Consider the following 18,521-nt stretch of genomic DNA (forward strand, 5'->3'; position numbering starts at 1 on the left):
CATCATTCATCTGAATATGAGATGAATACGTCTGAATATGAGATGATACGTCTGAATATGAGATGAATACATCTGAATATGAGATGAATACGTCTGAATATGAGATGAATACGTCTGAATATGAGATGAATACATCTGAATATGAGATGAATACGTCTGAATATGAGATGAATACGTCTGAATATGAGATGAATACATCTGAATATGATATGAATATATCTGAATATGAGATGAATATATCTGAATATGAGATGAATACGTCTGAATATGAGATGAATACATCTGAATATGAGATGAATACATCTGAACATGAGATGAATACATCTGAATATGAGAGGAATACATCTGAATATGAGATGAATACATCTGAACATGAGATGACTACATCTGAATATGAGAGATGAATACATCTGAATATGAGAGACGAATACATCTGAATATGAGATGAATACATCTGAATATGAGATGAATACGTCTCAATATGAAATGAATACATCTGAATATGAGATGAATACGTCTGAATATGAGAGACGAATACATCTGAATATGAGATGAATACGTCTGAATATGAGATGAATACGTCTCAATATGAGATGAATACATCTGAATATGAGATGAATACGTCTGAATATGAGATGAATACGTTTGAATATGAATGAATACATCTGATTATGAGAGATGAATACATCTGAATATGAAATGAATACATCTGAATATGAGAGTCGAGTGTGTGTTTTCACTAACATGACGTTGTGTCTTGTCTTGTTTCACGGGGTTATGTTCCACCGTGCTTCCCATACTGTCTACACAACCTTCCTGGCAGTGAAGAAAATGAAGCAGTCTGACTGGAAAAATTAAGCTGAGTCGGGTGGATGGTGGACGGGATGGATGGGGGGGGTGGCAATGCGAAAAAGAAAGGGTGGAAAATAGAGACAAGGGGAAGGATGAAGAAACAAAGGTAGACAAGTGAAAGGCAAACACTGGAGAAGAAAGATGGAGGTAGAGCGAGAGAGAGAGAGAGAGAGAGAGAGAGAGAGAGAGAGGTTTAATGGAGACAGAAAGACAAACAAGAACCGAAGATGAGTAGTAGAAACAGACTGTGTGTGTGAGAGAGAGAGAGAGAGAGAGAGAGAGAGCAGGGGAGAGGGGGGAGTGGGGGTGTGTTTGATTCCTGTTTGTTTTAAGGTGAATTTTGTTCTGTGTCTGCATGCCCACATTCCTTATGTTTGTTTATGTGTGTGTGCGTGTGCATGCGTGTGTGTGTGCGTGCGTGTGTGTGAAAGAGTTAACTACCACTAGATTGCCTCTAAATAAATTCTCGCTCTCTCTCTGTCCTTCCATTCTCATTCTGTCTCACTCTCTCTCTCTTGCGCCCTCTGTCTCTCTCCCCCATTCTTTATCTCCCCCGGTTCTCTGGCTCTCTCTGTCTCTCCCCTGTTCTCTTTCTGCCCCCCCCCATTCTCTCCCTGTCTCTGCTCACACACACAAACATGCACACACAATAACAGTTATACACTCGTATAAAGCCGATAATGACTAATTATGTCATTGGCTTCCCACATGTAACTATAGTAAAGCTGTGTACACACACAACACAATACACACATGAAGACACACGCACACACACACACACACACACACACACACACACACATAACTATAGTAAAGCTGTGTACACACACAACACAATACACACATGAAGACACACGCACACACACACACACACACACACACACACACACACATAACTATAGTAAAGCTGTGTACACACACAACACAATACACACATGAAGACACACAAACACACGTAACTAGTAAAGCTGTGTACACATACAACACAATACACACATGAAGACACACACACATACACACACATAACTAGTAAAGCTGTGTACACACACAACACAGTACACACATGAAGACACACACACACACACACACATAACTATAGTAAAGCTGTGTACACACACAACACAATACACACATGAAGACACACACACACACGTAACTATAGTAAAGCTGTGCACACACACAACACAATACACACATGAAGACACACACACACGTAACTATAGTAAAGCTGTGTACACACACAACACAATACACACGTGAAGACACACACACACACGTAACTATAGTAAAGCTGTGTACACACACAACACAATGCACACAACAGAATACACGCATGAGGACACACACACACACACATGTAACTATAGTAAAGCTGTGTACACACAACAGAATACACACATGAAGACACACACACACACACACATACACATGTAACTATAGTAAAGCTGTGTACACACAACAGAATACACACATGAAGACACACACACACATACACATGTAACTATAGTAAAGCTGTGTACACACAACAGAATACACACATGAAGACACACACACACACACACACACACACGTAACTATAGTAAAGCTGTGTACACACAACAGAATACACACATGAAGACACACATACACATGTAACTATAGTAAAGCTGTGTACACACAACAGAATACACACATGAAGACACACGCACACACATGTAACTATAGTAAAGCTGTGTACACACAACAGAATACACACATGAAGACACACACACACACACACACATGTAACTATAGTAAAGCTGTGTACACACAACAGAATACACACATGAAGACACACACACACTGCACCCCGCACACATGCAGTACACAGCCTCCTCATGTAAAGATGGCATGAGAGGAATCTTATGGAGTGATGGAGTGGAAGAGAGAGAAAGAGAGGGACGGAACAAAAGAAAAGTTGACAAAGATGGACGACAGAGAGAGAGACAAGAGAGAGACAGAGGAGGTATAGTAACAGAGACAGAAAGATACAAAGAAAAACTGAAGGTGAGCAGAGAGAGAGAGAGAGTGTGTGTGTGTGTGTGTGTGTGTGTGTGTGTGTGTGTGTGTGTGTGTCCGAGGGAGGAAACAATGTGAATGCTTATAACGCCCCCCCACCGCCACCCCTCCCCGCTCATAATCCCATTCTCTCCCTCCCTCTCTCTCTCTCTCTCTCTCTCTCTCTCTCTCTCTCTCTCTCTCTCTCTCTCTCTCTGGGAAAGGTTGAGTTATGCTCCCCCTTATTGACATGTTTTTTTATTTAACGTGTCTCTGTCAGTGTCACTCTCTCCATTTTTGTCTTTCTTTTGCTTTCTCTGTCTGTCTGTCTTTCTTTCGCTCTCTGTCTCTCTGTTTGTCTGTCTGTCTGTCTGTCTCTCTCTCTCTCTCTCTCTCTCTGCCTCCAGCCTGTCTGGTGCCAAGACTCAGATTTCAGAGTTTCCTTCTGCAAGCTGCATTTAGAGTTGCCGGCACATGCGTGTGTGTGTGTGTGTGTGTGTGTGTGTGTGTGTGTGTGTGTGTGTGTGTGTGTGTGTGTGTGTGTGTGTGTGTGTGTGTGTGTTTGTGTGTGTGCCGCCTGCCTTTTTGACCCCCCACAAAAAAGACACACACCTTCTACCTCTCTGTATCTCTCTTTTTGTCCTTATTCTTTCTGTCCTGGTGTCTCAATTAAATGTCTCACTTTCTCTGTCCATCTGACTGTTTATGTCCATCTATCCTTCCATCTCTCCATCTCTTTTGTCAAGTCTGTCTGTCTTTCTGTCCGTCTGTCCATCTGTCTGTCCGACTGTTATCCATCTGTCTGTCCGACTGTTGTCCGTCTGTCCGTTTGTCCGTCTGTCTGTCCGATTCTCTGTCCATCTGTCTGTCCGTCTGTCTGTTTGTCTCACTGTCCGTCTGTTCATCTGTCTGTCTGTCCATCCATCCGTCCGTCTGTCCGTTCGTCCATCTGTCTGTTTGTCCGTCTGTCTGTCTGTCTTTCTGTCTGTCTATCCATCTATCCATCCATCATTCCATCTGTCTGTCTATCCGTCTGTCTGTCCATCTGTCCATCCATCCGTTTGTCTGTCTGTCTGTCCATCTGTCCGTCCATCCGTCTTTCTGTCTTTCTGTCTGTCTGTCTGTCTGTCTGTCTGTCTGTCTGTCTGTCTGTCTGTCTGTCTGTCTGTCCGTCCATCTGTCCGTCCATCCGTCTGTCTGTCTGTCCATCTGTCCATTTGTCTGTGTCCATCTGTCCGTCTGTCCTTCTGTATTGAGTGGTTCTCATCTCTTGAACTAGGATTTTGCAGTATTTGCTTACTCTTGCCAGTTATACCTGTACATAATAAACATAACCGCACACACACACACTCATACACACATACACACGTAAATTCAAGCAAGCAACCACTGCTTAAATGGCCTCCCTTCCAGCACCGCTGCCAAAGTGCCCTTGAGCAAAGTCAATAAACCCCCATTTTTTCAGCCAAGCATTTTAAATGATACGCATGTTGTCAGGAGACAGTACTGCCTATACTTGTGGTGTGTTGCCATGTAATGCAGCGCCAGACTGCGTTTTCATCGCCTGTGTTGTGTGAAAAGTCGTGTTTTTGCGTGTGAGGGGGGTCGCATGCTCCTTTTTGCTTATTGTGTAGCACATTTCATTAAATGTGTAGCTTGTGACAGGACGCGGGCCGACACTTACACACTTACACACTTCACAAACTTCCCCAAATATCCTGCCGTCTGTGAAATCCCGGCAGCTTCGGAGACCCCTAGTCCGGTTTCTGAGGACCCACGGCAGGAGCACGGCAACACGGACGACTGAAACACAACGAGTGTCCGTGTTCGTTTTCCACCAGAAGAAGAAATGTAGCTGCGGCGCCCCCTGTCTGACCTCACCTGGCTGGTGCTGACGACACGCGGCTCACATGATGACTTGCCGTACAAACTAACTTCCAGACAACTTGCAAATAAGAAACAGCAACAAGTTCTTCCGTGACCTGGATGAACGCGGACGGATTATAGGTTCGTTAAAAACGCTGTTAAGAGGGTTTTTGTGTCGCTCTGCAGAACTGACAGAAGTGAGCGGCAGCGTGTCGCTCTACAGAACTGACGGAAGTGAGCAGCAGTGTGTTGCTCTGCAGAACTGACAGAAGTGAGCAGCAGTGTGTTGCTCTGCAGAACTGACAGAAGTGAGCAGCAGCGTGTCGCTCTGCAGAACTGACGGAAGTGAGCAGCAGTGTGTTGCTCTGCAGAACTGACAGAAGTGAGCAGCAGCGTGTTGCTCTGCAGAACTGACAGAAGTGAGCAGCAGCGTGTTGCTCTGCAGAACTGACAGAAGTGAGCAGCAGTGTGTTGCTCTGCAGAACTGACGGAAGTGAGCAGCAGTGTGTTGCTCTGCAGAACTGACGGAAGTGAGCGGCAGTGTGTTGCTCTGCAGAACTGACAGAAGTGAGCGGCAGCGTGTTGCTCTACAGAACTGACGGAAGTGAGCAGCAGCGTGTTGCTCTGCAGAACTGACAGAAGTGAGCGGCAGTGTGTTGCTCTACAGAACTGACGGAAGTGAGCGGCAGTGTGTTGCTCTACAGAACTGACGGAAGTGAGCAGCAGTGTGTTGCTCTGCAGAACTGACGGAAGTGAGCAGCAGTGTGTTGCTCTACAGAACTGACGGAAGTGAGCAGCAGTGTGTTGCTCTGCAGAACTGACGGAAGTGAGCAGCAGTGTGTTGCTCTACAGAACTGACAGAAGTGAGCAGCAGCGTGTTGCTCTACAGAACTGACAGAAGTGAGCAGCAGCGTGTTGCTCTACAGAACTGACGGAAGTGAGCGGCAGTGTGTTGCTCTGCAGAACTGACAGAAGTGAGCGGCAGCGTGTTGCTCTACAGAACTGACGGAAGTGAGCAGCAGTGTGTTGCTCTGCAGAACTGACAGAAGTGAGCAGCAGTGTGTTGCTCTGCAGAACTGACGGAAGTGAGCAGCAGTGTGTTGCTCTACAGAACTGACGGAAGTGAGCAGCAGTGTGTTGCTCTACAGAACTGACAGAAGTGAGCAGCAGTGTGTTGCTCTGCAGAACTGACGGAAGTGAGCAGCAGCGTGTCGCTCTGCAGAACTGACAGAAGTGAGCAGCAGTGTGTCGCTCTGCAGAACTGACGGAAGTGAGCAGCAGCGTGTCGCTCTGCAGAACTGACAGAAGTGAGCAGCAGTGTGTCGCTCTGCAGAACTGACGGAAGTGAGCGGCAGCGTGTCGCTCTGCAGAACTGACAGAAGTGAGCAGCAGTGTGTTGCTCTGCAGAACTGACAGAAGTGAGCGGCAGTGTGTTGCTCTGCAGAACTGACGGAAGTGAGCAGCAGTGTGTTGCTCTGCAGAACTGACAGAAGTGAGCGGCAGCGCATTCTGCTCGCGGCGAGCCTGTCCACATCAACCCATTGTTTGCTGCTCAATACCCACAGACCTGATCCTTCCCTTTTGTGGGGCTGCAGCTAATTTGAGAAGCAGTCCAGCTATGGCATCTGCTGTAATGCCGTTCTCTGGCACACGCACAGACACACACACATGCAGAGACAGGCGCCCTACTATGCAACAAGCATGCCTTTGTTATCAGTTGTAGCCAGAGCCTTGTAATTCCACTCCGTAGACTGGACCTACACTGCTCTCACTGCCCCGTGCCACTGTGTGTGTGTCAGTGTGTTCACTCTAGCATTTTTGTGAGTGTTTACATGGGTGCATCATACAACTATTGCATCTATGGTCGCTAGCATTTCTCTGTGTCTGAGTTTGTGTGTGACATCCGTTGTGTGTATGTTTGTGTGTGCATGCATGTTTGTCAATGTCTTTGTGTGTTTCCATTTGCATGTTTGTTTGTATCTGTGTTTTTATTTTTCTCTGTGTGTGCATTCCTGTGTGTGTGTTTGTGCACAAGTTTTGTGTCGGAGCATTTTGTGTGAGGTTGTGTGTGTGTTTGTGTGTGTTTGTGTCAGTGTCTGTGTTTCTGTTTTCATGTTGGTTTGTGTCTATGTTTTTGTTTTTCTGTACGTGTGTGTGTGTGTGTGTCTGTGTGCTAGTAGCTCTTCCCAGGCTGGGTGTGTTTGATGTGGGCTTGGTGAGGGGCCAGGCATGGAGTCTGGCTGTGGGTAGGGGCCCTGGTTCTCAGCGCCGCTGCTTCCTGACTCCGAAACCTGTTAAAAACAGCAGGACTGGAGGCGGGGGTGGGGGTCTGTGTGTGTGTGTGTGCGTGTGTGTGTGTGTGTGCCGGCCCGAAGGTTTGCGTGTGTAGCAGGTCAACCGTTCCCAACCCTGCAACACTCAACAAGTTAGGGTGACACGCACTTGAGAAAGGTGCTTTACAGCCGGGCGGAGCCGTCTGATGGCGCTGCGCTGTGGTGAAAATGGTCGACGGCATCGTTCTCTCGTTTGTCTTAGACACGGTCGACTACACAACGTCGCAGAAATGTCAAACGCCGGCAGTCCGTTGACCCGTCACTTACTTGGCCTGAAGTGGTGTCACCCCGTGCCGAGCTGACAGCAGGGGGCAGGTTGGGCTGGGCGGCTGGCGGGTGTGAATGTGTGGCGCTTGTGTGAGCACAAAATCAGAGCGGTGGCGGCCGCTGGGCTGAACGTCCTTGAGGTTGAACTTCATCCGGATCATTAATAACATCCCGCTTGTCATCGCAGCGCGGAAGTCCGGGATGGCTCGGGGCCGTGTTAGCACGCTAACGCCGACGGTGTGAATCTCCCCTCGTCGTCCTCCTCCTCCTGAGTCCCAGTCCCGTTTGTGTGAGTCCTCCTTGCACTCGTCCGTCCGCCTCATCGTTCTCCGCTCCCTTTCCTTGTCTCTCTTGTCGCCCAGTAATCTGTCCTTACCTCGGTTCCTCGTCTCGCCTCTTCACCTTGTCACCGGAGACTTTCCTGGTCTCCCAGGTGGGAAGAAGTGCCTGTGCATCTTTGAAACGGTCCACATAACACACACACACACACACACACACACACACACACACACACACACACACACACACACACACACACACACACACACACACACACTCATACCATTGTCGTCAAAGAGTGATGGAGCACCGTTGCGCCGGCCGGAGAGAAAAAACGCTCTTCTTTTCCATCCCCGGGCGAATAACAATAAGCCTGTGGGCCTGGATTCCGATCAGCTTTCCCTTTGAAATGGGATCTCGGCACACGCCTCACAAATATATCTCTGCTTTCATCTTCGGGGCTAGGCCCCATGGAAAAATTATTCCAAATACCTGCCGCGCTTTATCTGGAATAGGTTAGGCCCGGCCGGGAACACGAGGATGGCTAAAAAAAGGCCCCTATTATGGGATGGATGCGGACGGAAAGGAACAGGGACGCGGGCTGACGGGGGGTATTTTAGGTGTGTCGCCCCTGCGAAGAAGGGCCTGTTGCGGGGAGTGGTGGCGGCGTGTGTGTGGGGGGGGTGGCATGGAGTGGCTTTTATGTTGATGATGTGGGCGGCTGTCAGCTGTTGTGTTGAGTGTGCGTGTGTGTGTGTGTGTGTGTGTGTGTGTGTGTGTGTGTGTGTGTGTGTGTGCGCGCACGTGTGTGTCTGTGTATATGTGCTGCCGTACAGATCTGGAGTATAAATAACATTTTTCCTACAGATGTTCTCACCTTGACAAATTGGCTCTCCGCCCCGCGTGATCGTCCATTGGCATCCGCCACACTCCCAGACCTGTGTCCTGTTCGTCCCGCAACACCCCCCCCCCTCCGACTCCCCGCCGCTGCCGCCGCTGCACCTTAACATGTACATTTGATGTTGACGCTGTCACCCGGTGAGCAGTCTGTTGTCCAGACGCGGGCTGGGGTAGGGACCGACCCCTTTGACCCCACAGCTAGCAGAGAGTCACCCTGAGCAGGCTGAGGCAGAGACAGAGTCCTTCACAGCCTTTACACCGTGTCTTCACACCATGTCTTCACACCATGTCTTTACATCATGTCTTTACACCATGTCTTTACACCATGTCTTTACACCGTGTCTTTACACCATGTCTTTACACCGTGTCTTTACACCGTGTCTTTACATCATGTCTTTACATCATGTCTTTACACCGTGTCTATACACCGTGTCTTTACACCATGTCTTTACACCATGTCTTTACACCGTGTCTTTACACCGTGTATTTACATCATGTCTTTACATCATGTCTTTACACCGTGTCTTTACATCATGTCTTTACACCATGTCTATACACCGTGTCTTTACACAATGTCTTTACACCACGTTTTTACATCGTGTCTTTACACCATGTCTTTACACCGTGTCTTTACATCATGTCTTTACACCGTATCTTCACACCATGTCTTTACATCATGTCTTTACACCATATCTTTACACCGTGTCTTTACACCATATCTTCACACCATGTCTTTACATCGTGTCTTTACATCATGTCTTTACACCGTATCTTCACACCCTGTCTTTACATCGTGTCTTTACATCATGTCTTTACACCGTATCTTCACACCATGTCTTTACATCATGTCTTTACACCATATCTTTACACCGTGTCTTTACACCATATCTTCACACCATGTCTTTACATCATGTCTTTACACCATATCTTTACACCGTGTCTTTACACCATATCTTCACACCATGTCTTTACATCATGTCTTTACACCGTATCTTCACACCATGTCTTTACATCATGTCTTTACATCATGTCTTTACACCGTATCTTCACACCATGTCTTTACATCATGTCTTTACACCGTATCTTCTCACCATGTCTTTACACCGCATCTTCACACCAAGGCTTTACATCATGTCTTTACACCGTATCTTCACACCATGTCTTTACATCATGTCTTTACACCGTATCTTCACACCATGTCTTTACATCATGTCTTTACACCGTATCTTCACACCATGTCTTTACATCATGTCTTTACACCGTATCTTCACACCATGTCTTTACATCGTGTCTTTACACCATGTCTTTACATCATGTCTTTATACCATGTCTTTACATCATGTCTTTATACCATGTCTTTACACCATGTCTTTATACCATGTCTTTACACCATGTCTTTACATTATGTCTTCATACCATGTCTTTACATCATGTCTTTACACCATATCTTTACACCGTGTCTTTACACCATATCTTTACACCATGTCTTTACATCATGTCTTTATACCATATCTTTACACCGTGTCTTTACACCGTATCTTCACACCATGTCTTTACATCATGCCTTTACACCGTATCTTCACACCATGTCTTTACATCATGTCTTTACACCGTATCTTCTCACCATGTCTTTACACCGTATCTTCACACCATGTCTTTACATCATGTCTTTACACTGTATCTTCACACCATGTCTTTACATCATGTCTTTACACCGTATCTTCACACCATGTCTTTACATCATGTCTTTACACCGTATCTTCACACCATGTCTTTACATCGTGTCTTTATACCATGTCTTTACACCATGTCTTTACATCATGTCTTCATACCATGTCTTTACATCATGTCTTTATACCATGTCTTTTCACCATGTCTATACACCATGTCTTTACACCGTGTCTTTATACCATGTCTTTATACCATGTCTTTACACCGTATCTTCACACCATGTCTTTACATCGTGTCTTTACACCATGTCTTTAATGTTCAACCGACATGCAGCCTGCAAGACACCACCAGCTAAACTATACACTAAATCACATTGTTGATGTGTGTGTGTATGTGTATATATGTGTGTATGTATGTGTCTGTGTGTGTATATATATGTGTGTATGTGCGTCTGTGTGTGTATGTATGTATATGTGTATGTGTATATGTGTGTATTTGTGTTTATGTGTATATGTGTGTATATGTATGTTTGTGTATATATAATATATATGTTTGTGTATGTGTATATATACACTACCGTTCAAAAGTTTGGGATCACCCAAACAATTTTGTGTTTTCCATGAAAAGTCACACTTATTCACCACCATATGTTGTGAAATAAATAGAAAATAGAGTCAAGACATTGACAAGGTTAGAAATAATGATTTGTATTTGAAATAAGATTTTTTTTACATCAAACTTTGCTTTCGTCAAAGAATCCTCCATTTGCAGCAATTACAGCATTGTAGACCTTTGGCATTCTAGCTGTTAATTTGTTGAGGTAATCTGGAGAAATTGCACCCCACGCTTCCAGAAGCAGCTCCCACAAGTTGGATTGGTTGGATGGGCACTTCTTTGAGCAGATTGAGTTTCTGGAGCATCACATTTGTGGGGTCAATTAAACGCTCAAAATGGCCAGAAAAAGAGAACTTTCATCTGAAACTCGACAGTCTATTCTTGTTCTTAGAAATGAAGGCTATTCCATGCGAGAAATTGCTAAGAAATTGAAGATTTCCTACACCGGTGTGTACTACTCCCTTCAGAGGACAGCACAAACAGGCTCTAACCAGAGTAGAAAAAGAAGTGGGAGGCCGCGTTGCACAACTGAGCAAGAAGATAAGTACATTAGAGTCTCCAGTTTGAGAAACAGACGCCTCACAGGTCCCCAACTGGCATCTTCATTAAATAGTACCTGTTAGAGCCTGTTTGTGCTGTCCTCTGAAGGGAGTAGTACACACCGGTGTAGGAAATCTTCAATTTCTTAGCAATTTCTCGCATGGAATAGCCTTCATTTCTAAGAACAAGAATAGACTGTCGAGTTTCAGATGAAAGTTCTCTTTTTCTGGCCATTTTGAGCGTTTAATTGACCCCACAAATGTGATGCTCCAGAAACTCAATCTGCTCAAAGAAGTGCCCATCCAACCAATCCAACTTGTGGGAGCTGCTTAGTGTGGGGTGCAATTTCTCCAGATTACCTCAACAAATTAACAGCTAGAATGCCAAAGGTCTGCAATGCTGTAATTGCTGCAAATGGAGGATTCTTTGACGAAAGCAAAGTTTGATGTAAAAAAAATCTTATTTCAAATACAAATCATTATTTCTAACCTTGTCAATGTCTTGACTCTATTTTCTATTCATTTCACAACATATGGTGGTGAATAAGTGTGACTTTTCATGGAAAACACGAAATTGTTTGGGTGATCCCAAACTTTTGAACGGTAGTGTATGTGTGTGTGTATGTGTGTATATATATGTGTGTTTGTGTGTGTATGTGTATATATATATATATGTGTGTGTGTGTGTGTGTGTGTGTGTGTGTGTGTGTGTGACAGAGGAAGGTCAGTTGTGAGTCCAGTGCTGTGAGTAGCAGATGGGAGTAAGGTGTAGAGTCAGCAACATGTCTTCAGCAGGACACACAGCACATCAGAAGGGAGAGGCTGCAGTATTATGCGGTCCACAACACAGTGTTCCATGTGCAGGTATCACACTACGTTGCTGCATTATTCTGACTCATGTTGTTCCTCCTCTTAAGCACATGTTATGATAACTCTGGAGACTTGTGTGTTCTAGACGCTAGTTTAGAGTCAGAGGAAAAGAAAAATATATAAAAAAGTGTGTGTCTGCTCTCATGGTTCAATGTTAGAAACCCCTCTTGTGGGGGGGGGTGAGTCGTCCCACTGATGATTCAGAATTAAATCACTGAATCGGTGGAGGGCGGACCAGGAGGGAAGGATGGGGGTTTCAGCAGGGAGAAGTAGGGGAGTGGAGGGGAGGTGAGCAGGGTAAGATAGGAGGGCATGTGAGAGGATGAGGAGAACAGGCGACAGGGAAAGTGAAGGAGGCTGCTGAAAGGTGGTCCTTGAAAATCATCTCTCCGTCGTCTTTGGGGAGCGTGGCCGGCGAGTCCGTGACCGCCGCCTGCCCGTACAGAACTGCTGACGCCTCCATCAGCAGCCCAGTGTGTGTGGCGCGACACCCATTACCCTCCCCCCAGAAACGCACACATACACACAGTTGACCACACAGCTCCCGCTGCAGAACGGAGAGCCTGGAATATTCCGCATGCCACAGATGACAAGATAGTGTCTCCCGGCCTCGGAAGACCACGAGAGAAAAGGACGGCGTGAGGGGGAGTGTCCCTGGCAGGTTGGCATGGCCGGGTCTGGATGGACCGCCGGGGACATGTGACCCGGAGGTGATGATGCCAACACGGTTCCCACCTGGCCGATTAGGACGGGAGGTTTCTTTTATCAGCGGTGCCAAATGTACAGCATTATAACACGGGGGTCTGATTCCCTGTCAGAGCAGGTGGTCTATAGGGGAACTGTAAAACCCGGGCTCCTGCCAAAGTGTCACTGAGCAAGTCACAGCACGCAGTTCTGTGCCTGACCTGTGACATGTAGCGTAGAGACAAGTAAATGAATATCATCCAAAGTTCAATTGTAACCTCACCCTTAACCTTTAACCTCTAACCTTCAATAACCAACAGAGCTCAGAACGCTCACCTGCCGGGCCAATGCTGGAAACACACACACACACACACACACACACACACACACACACACACACACACACACACACACACACACACACACACACACACACATTACCTCTTATCTGCAGCTTTACATTTACACCATGCTTTAGAAAAATCACAAAAAGTACTTATATATAATTAGTTATACTCGAAAACATTTTTTTTTTTTATAAGACCTATTTTTTTTTTCTCTTCCTTGAGAAATACAAGATTATTATTTTTTACATTACGTCATCTTATGCTAACGAAAATGTCCGGTGAATGGATGGGAGCTAGGTTGAAAGGAGGCAAATGAGCTTCTCCCACCAAGTTGAAGCTAGCCAATAGCGTAGCGACGTCCATGTTCTTCTGAAAATACCCAGCTGTGATTGGCTGTCAGTCAAATCAATCTCTCGCCCCCCACATAGTCCCACCATTCTGTTTCATTCAGATATACGTATGTCAAACTAACCTTAACCACAGTGTGTGGGGGGGTGTCTTGTACTGGGGGCGTGTCTTGTACACCACGCCCCTGGCCTGCAGTCTGCAGACAGATACTGTTGGAAGTTTTTGGTGCTGGAAATGTCCTTTCATGGCACATTTGTATGGAAAATGTAAAATGAAAGTTAAGTAAAAGTGTCCAAACCCTGTGTAAAAGATTGAAAGTAACCTAAATATGTGTGTGAGTTTGATGGCGTGTGTACCAAAGTGGTCTTACCTTTCTGGATTTACCGTAACACACTGGCAAAAGATGGACGCCCTCTTAACAGATACGGCGGGGCCAGGTGTCAAACGTTTGGTATATTTTTGTTTCAGACTGTAAAATAAACTCCCGTCCCCACTTTATTTTTTTTTTCATTCTTCTTTTCTTTCCCAGGGCTGACTCCTCCAAGATGACCCAGCCAATGAGGGGGGACCAGGCCCACCCGTCCGCCCCCGCACGCAAGTCGGCCAGCCTGTCCTCGCCGAGCGCGGCCCGCCGGCTCTACCGCAACCTGTCCGGAAAGTTCCGCGTGGGCGCCAACCCCCCCGGCCTGGAGGACAGCGTGGTGTCAGGACGAGGAGGAGACAAGGAGCGCCTCCGAAAGACCACCATGGTGAGAACAAGAGAGAGAGAGAAACAGAGAGGAGAGACAGATGAAGAGCAGAGAGAGAGAGGAGAGACAGATGAAGAGCAGAGAGAGAGAGAGAGAGAGAGAGAGGGAAGGAGAGACAGATGAAGAGCAGAGAGAGAAGGAGAAACAGATGAAGAGCAGAGAGAGAGAGAGGGAAGGAGAGACAGATGAAGAGCAGAGAGAGAAGGAGAGACAGATGAAGAGCAGAGAGAGACGGAGAGACAGATGAAGAGCAGAGAGAGAAGGAGAGACAGATGAAGAACAGAGAGAGGAGAGACATGAAGAGCAGAGAGAGAAGGAGCGACAGATGAAGAGCAGAGAGAGAGAGACAATATTTTGCTGTATGTTCTATACAATACACATTTTGGTCATGCTTTAAAGGACGTGTTGCTTGTAAAGGCTTTATGAAGGTTGTATAAAAGGTTTCACTAACACAACATAATGGCTTCATACCAAAGGTGACACAACCAATAGTCTCCTGGCTGAACACTGTGTGTGTGTGGTTTACAGGGCACTACCTCGACATTAAGAACACTGAAGAAACGCTTTGGCGTCACAGGATATACAGTAGAATTTTATTATAAGACCCCCCCCCCTATTTTCTCCCCAATTGTATCCAGCCAATTACCCCACTCTTCTGAGCCGTCCCATTCGCTGCTCCACCCCCTCTGCTGATCCGGGGAGGGCAGCAGACTACCACATGCCTCCTCCCATACATGTGGGGTCACCAGCCTCTTCTTTTCACCTGACAGTGGGGAGATTCTCCAGGGGGACGTAGCACATGGGAAGATCACGCTATTCCCCCCAGTTCCCCCTCCCCCCTGAACAGGCACCCCGAACGCCCAGAGGAGGTGCTACTGCAGCGACCAGGACACATACCCACATCCGGCTCCCCACCCGCAGACACAGCCAGTCGTGTCTGTAGGGACGTCCGACCAAGCCGGAGATAACACAGGGATTCGAACAGGCGATCCGTGTGTTGGTAGGCAACGGAATGGACCGCTATGCTACGGTTTACAGGACAATACCTCGACATTAAGAACGCTGAAGAAACGCTTCGGCGTCAAAGGACATCCAGTAGAATTTGACCTTGAGCCTTGATGGGTGGATTATAAAACACCACCTCAGGTCAGTAAATGTGGGAAACAGCTTCACTTTAAGTGACGTGTGGTAGAATCCCACATTAAGCATCCCGGAGGGATGGGTAAAGGACACGTAAAAGGCTGTGACTTCGCAGGATGAAGGAGACAGAACGATGCGTTGGTTTGTCCCTGCCTGTTGGTTGTGTCCCACTTGGTATTGCGTGTTAAGGTGTTGTGTGTCTCTTTATGAAGTACGACGTTTGCCCATGACTGGTTCATGAAGCCATTATGTAGTGTTAATGAAGACTTTTGTACATGCTTCATAGAGCCTTTGTTTAAAGCATGACCCGTATTTTCACTTCAGTGTTCATATGTTTTGTTGAGTCACTAGTGGTCATTCCTCAATCCCCCTCGACTCCGGTCACAGTACTGACGATGAGACACAGCCTGCGTTATATCAGGGCCGGCGCCATGGGGACGTTCAGAACCAGCAAAGCACGTTGAACCGACAAGGACCGAGCGAGGCCTGGAGAAGGAGAGAGAGGGCGAGAGAGGGGGAGAGGGAGACAGCGAGACAAACAGTGAGACAAGGAAAAGAAAATAAGCCTGAGAGTCCTGTGGTTTGAAAATAGTCTGGGAAACCTTTTTTATAGACTTGAATATGCAAGGAACCGCTGGTAGAGAGTTGCCCACACCCACCCCCCTCCTCAGAACAAAGACACAGATGAGGAGCAAGAGACCGAGAGGGAGAGAGTGGGTGTATGTTTACGTGGGTGTATGTGTGTCAGTACAAGTTTATTCACCATCCACACACAAACACTCTCTCTCGCTCTGTGTCTTTGTCTTTCTGCCTGTCAGCGAGGTCAGCGTTTGTCTCTCGGGGGCAGAGCGTTGTGTCTTCGTGTATAAGACGTCCTTTACTTCACATAAAGTTAAGCAAAAATCGGTTCATTTAGTAATTCCATTCATTCTAATCGCTTAATCCGACCCAGGAGTCACACTGGGCCAACGGGATGATGGAGCCGCCGTCTCCCTGTTGACAGTCTGTCCCAGGTTGATTGATTGATTGTTTGATTGATTGATTGATCAATTGAGCAGCTGATCGATCATCTGGTTGGTTGATTGCTGAGGAGCAATGGTTTTCACATTTAACCCAAAGTGACTGTGCTGTTGTCCATCTTTCTATCTTTCTCTCTATACATCTGTCTGTCTGTACTTCTTTGTCTGTCCATCTGCCCGTCTGTGTCTCTGTCTTTCTATCTGTCTGCCTGCCCATCCGCCTGTGTCTTTTCAGTTCCAGAGTAACGAGGCGTTGTTTGAGGCCGTGGAGCACCAGGAAATGGACCTGGTCCAGCTGCTGCTCTCCCAGTACAGTCTGGAGGAGTTGGACCTGAACACGCCCAACAGCGAAGGCCTGCTGCCCCTCGACATCGCCATCATGACCAACAACGTGCCCATGGCCAAGCTGCTGCTGAAGGCCGGCGCCAAGGAGAGCCCCCACTGTGAGTACCGCCGCCGCCCCGACCTTGACCAGCTGGTTGCTGTGAGTACCGCCACTGACCCGACCTTGACCAGCTGGCTGCTGACGAAAATGTCTTTTACGTTAGTCCCGTGTTAACTTGTGTCAGGTGATCCAGTTACTTTTTGATCAGAAGTCCATATGGATCAGCAGGGATGACGTTCCAGCAGGTAGTATTCACTGGCAGACACCACTGGGACATCGTCAGTGATTGGTTTGTTAATTTTTTTGGGGGGGAGGGTCCCCTTTTTCTCCCAATTATACCTATCCAATTAGCCCACATCCAGCTTCCCACCCGCAGACACAGCCAACTGTGTCTATAGGGATGCCTGAACAAGCCGGAGCTAACACGGGGATTCGAACCGTCGAGCCCCGTGTTGGTAGGCAACAGAATAGACCACCACGCCACCCAGACGCCTGGTTTGTTAATATTTCATCTCATCATTTCAACCATCAGCTCAATCATCTTCTCCTGGATGCGTGTACCAATGATCCCAAGAGCTATGCCATCCGGAGCTTGGCTCCTGGTAGGGTCGCCCAGGGCGGACAGGTCAAGGAGGAGTTTCCAGATGAAGCGTGATCCAACAAAGACCTCAACGGTGGAACTGGTGGAAGATAACTTCAGGTTGCAACGGTAGTGAAGGTGGATGAAGGCTGCAACAGAAGGTGATCCCCACTCGTCTTGGTTCTCCATGCCACTGGACTCTGGCTACCCGCTGCCAAGGACCGCTTGGTGGCTGCAGGCCCATCAGCCACTCCACGTAAGAAGCTGTCATGTGCAGACGTCCTCCCATTATGCTGGTCCAGGATCGGCCTCTACATCCACCTGAGGACCCAGAGGGAGGACTTGAAGACACCTGCACATCTGCCACATTTCTCTTTGGTCATGTTTGTGTGTACTTTGGTGCAATATTTAAATTTCAGTCCAGTGCCGATCCTGCAACCATCACGTAATAGACAGTATCCGCTGATCGACACCAGCCTTCATTATTACTGTTACTTTCCGCTGTTGCTCTTGTGCTGTGTTGTGTTGTGTTTAGTGTTGATCCATGTGGGCCAAGCCAGGACAAATTCCTTGTACATGGAAACACGCTGAATCAGAATCTGATTGGATCCTGATTTATCAGAGCAGAGCGGTTTGAAAATTAATTTCCCACAAATCACACCTGTTTGGTACGAAGAGGTCTCTCGTTTACAACAGGAAGGGAACGTTGCATCATGTAAAAACAACCGACTATGAGTCTTACAGCTTGGATAAAAGCTTTGGTCAGGATTTATAAGTTAAGTCCCTCCATCCGCTCTCATCTTCTCCGAGCAGAGCCGGACCACGCTGCCCCGAGTGCCTCAGAGCAGGACTCGCTTTCACAGATTTGGATCTTTGCGGTTCGTCGAAAAGAAAACAGATACCAGAACGCTGTCGTTCGGGCACGGACGGCTCCTCCGTGGGAACCGGCGGCCGCTGACACCTCAACCCCAAACCGCCACCACGGCGACCGCAGGCATCGCCCCGGGCAACCGCTGGCAACCAAAACAACAACAACAACAAAAAAAAGAAGGCGCAGGCTG

General features: G+C 47.1%; 1 protein-coding gene across 2 annotated transcripts in view; it reads left to right on the forward strand.

Annotated features, from left to right (window-relative positions):
- Nucleotides 1-18,521, forward strand: part of LOC130128006 (ankyrin repeat and fibronectin type-III domain-containing protein 1) — a 320,420-nt gene that overhangs the window by 244,652 nt on the left and 57,247 nt on the right. For both annotated transcript variants that reach the window (XM_056297716.1, XM_056297717.1), the window contains exons 7-8: nucleotides 14,117-14,336; nucleotides 16,731-16,938. In XM_056297716.1, coding sequence (XP_056153691.1) covers nucleotides 14,117-14,336; nucleotides 16,731-16,938 — 428 coding nt within the window. The remainder of the gene's footprint in view (nucleotides 1-14,116; nucleotides 14,337-16,730; nucleotides 16,939-18,521) is intronic.

Source organism: Lampris incognitus, chromosome 17 (genome assembly GCF_029633865.1).
Source record: "Lampris incognitus isolate fLamInc1 chromosome 17, fLamInc1.hap2, whole genome shotgun sequence".
Taxonomy (NCBI): domain Eukaryota; kingdom Metazoa; phylum Chordata; class Actinopteri; order Lampriformes; family Lampridae; genus Lampris; species Lampris incognitus.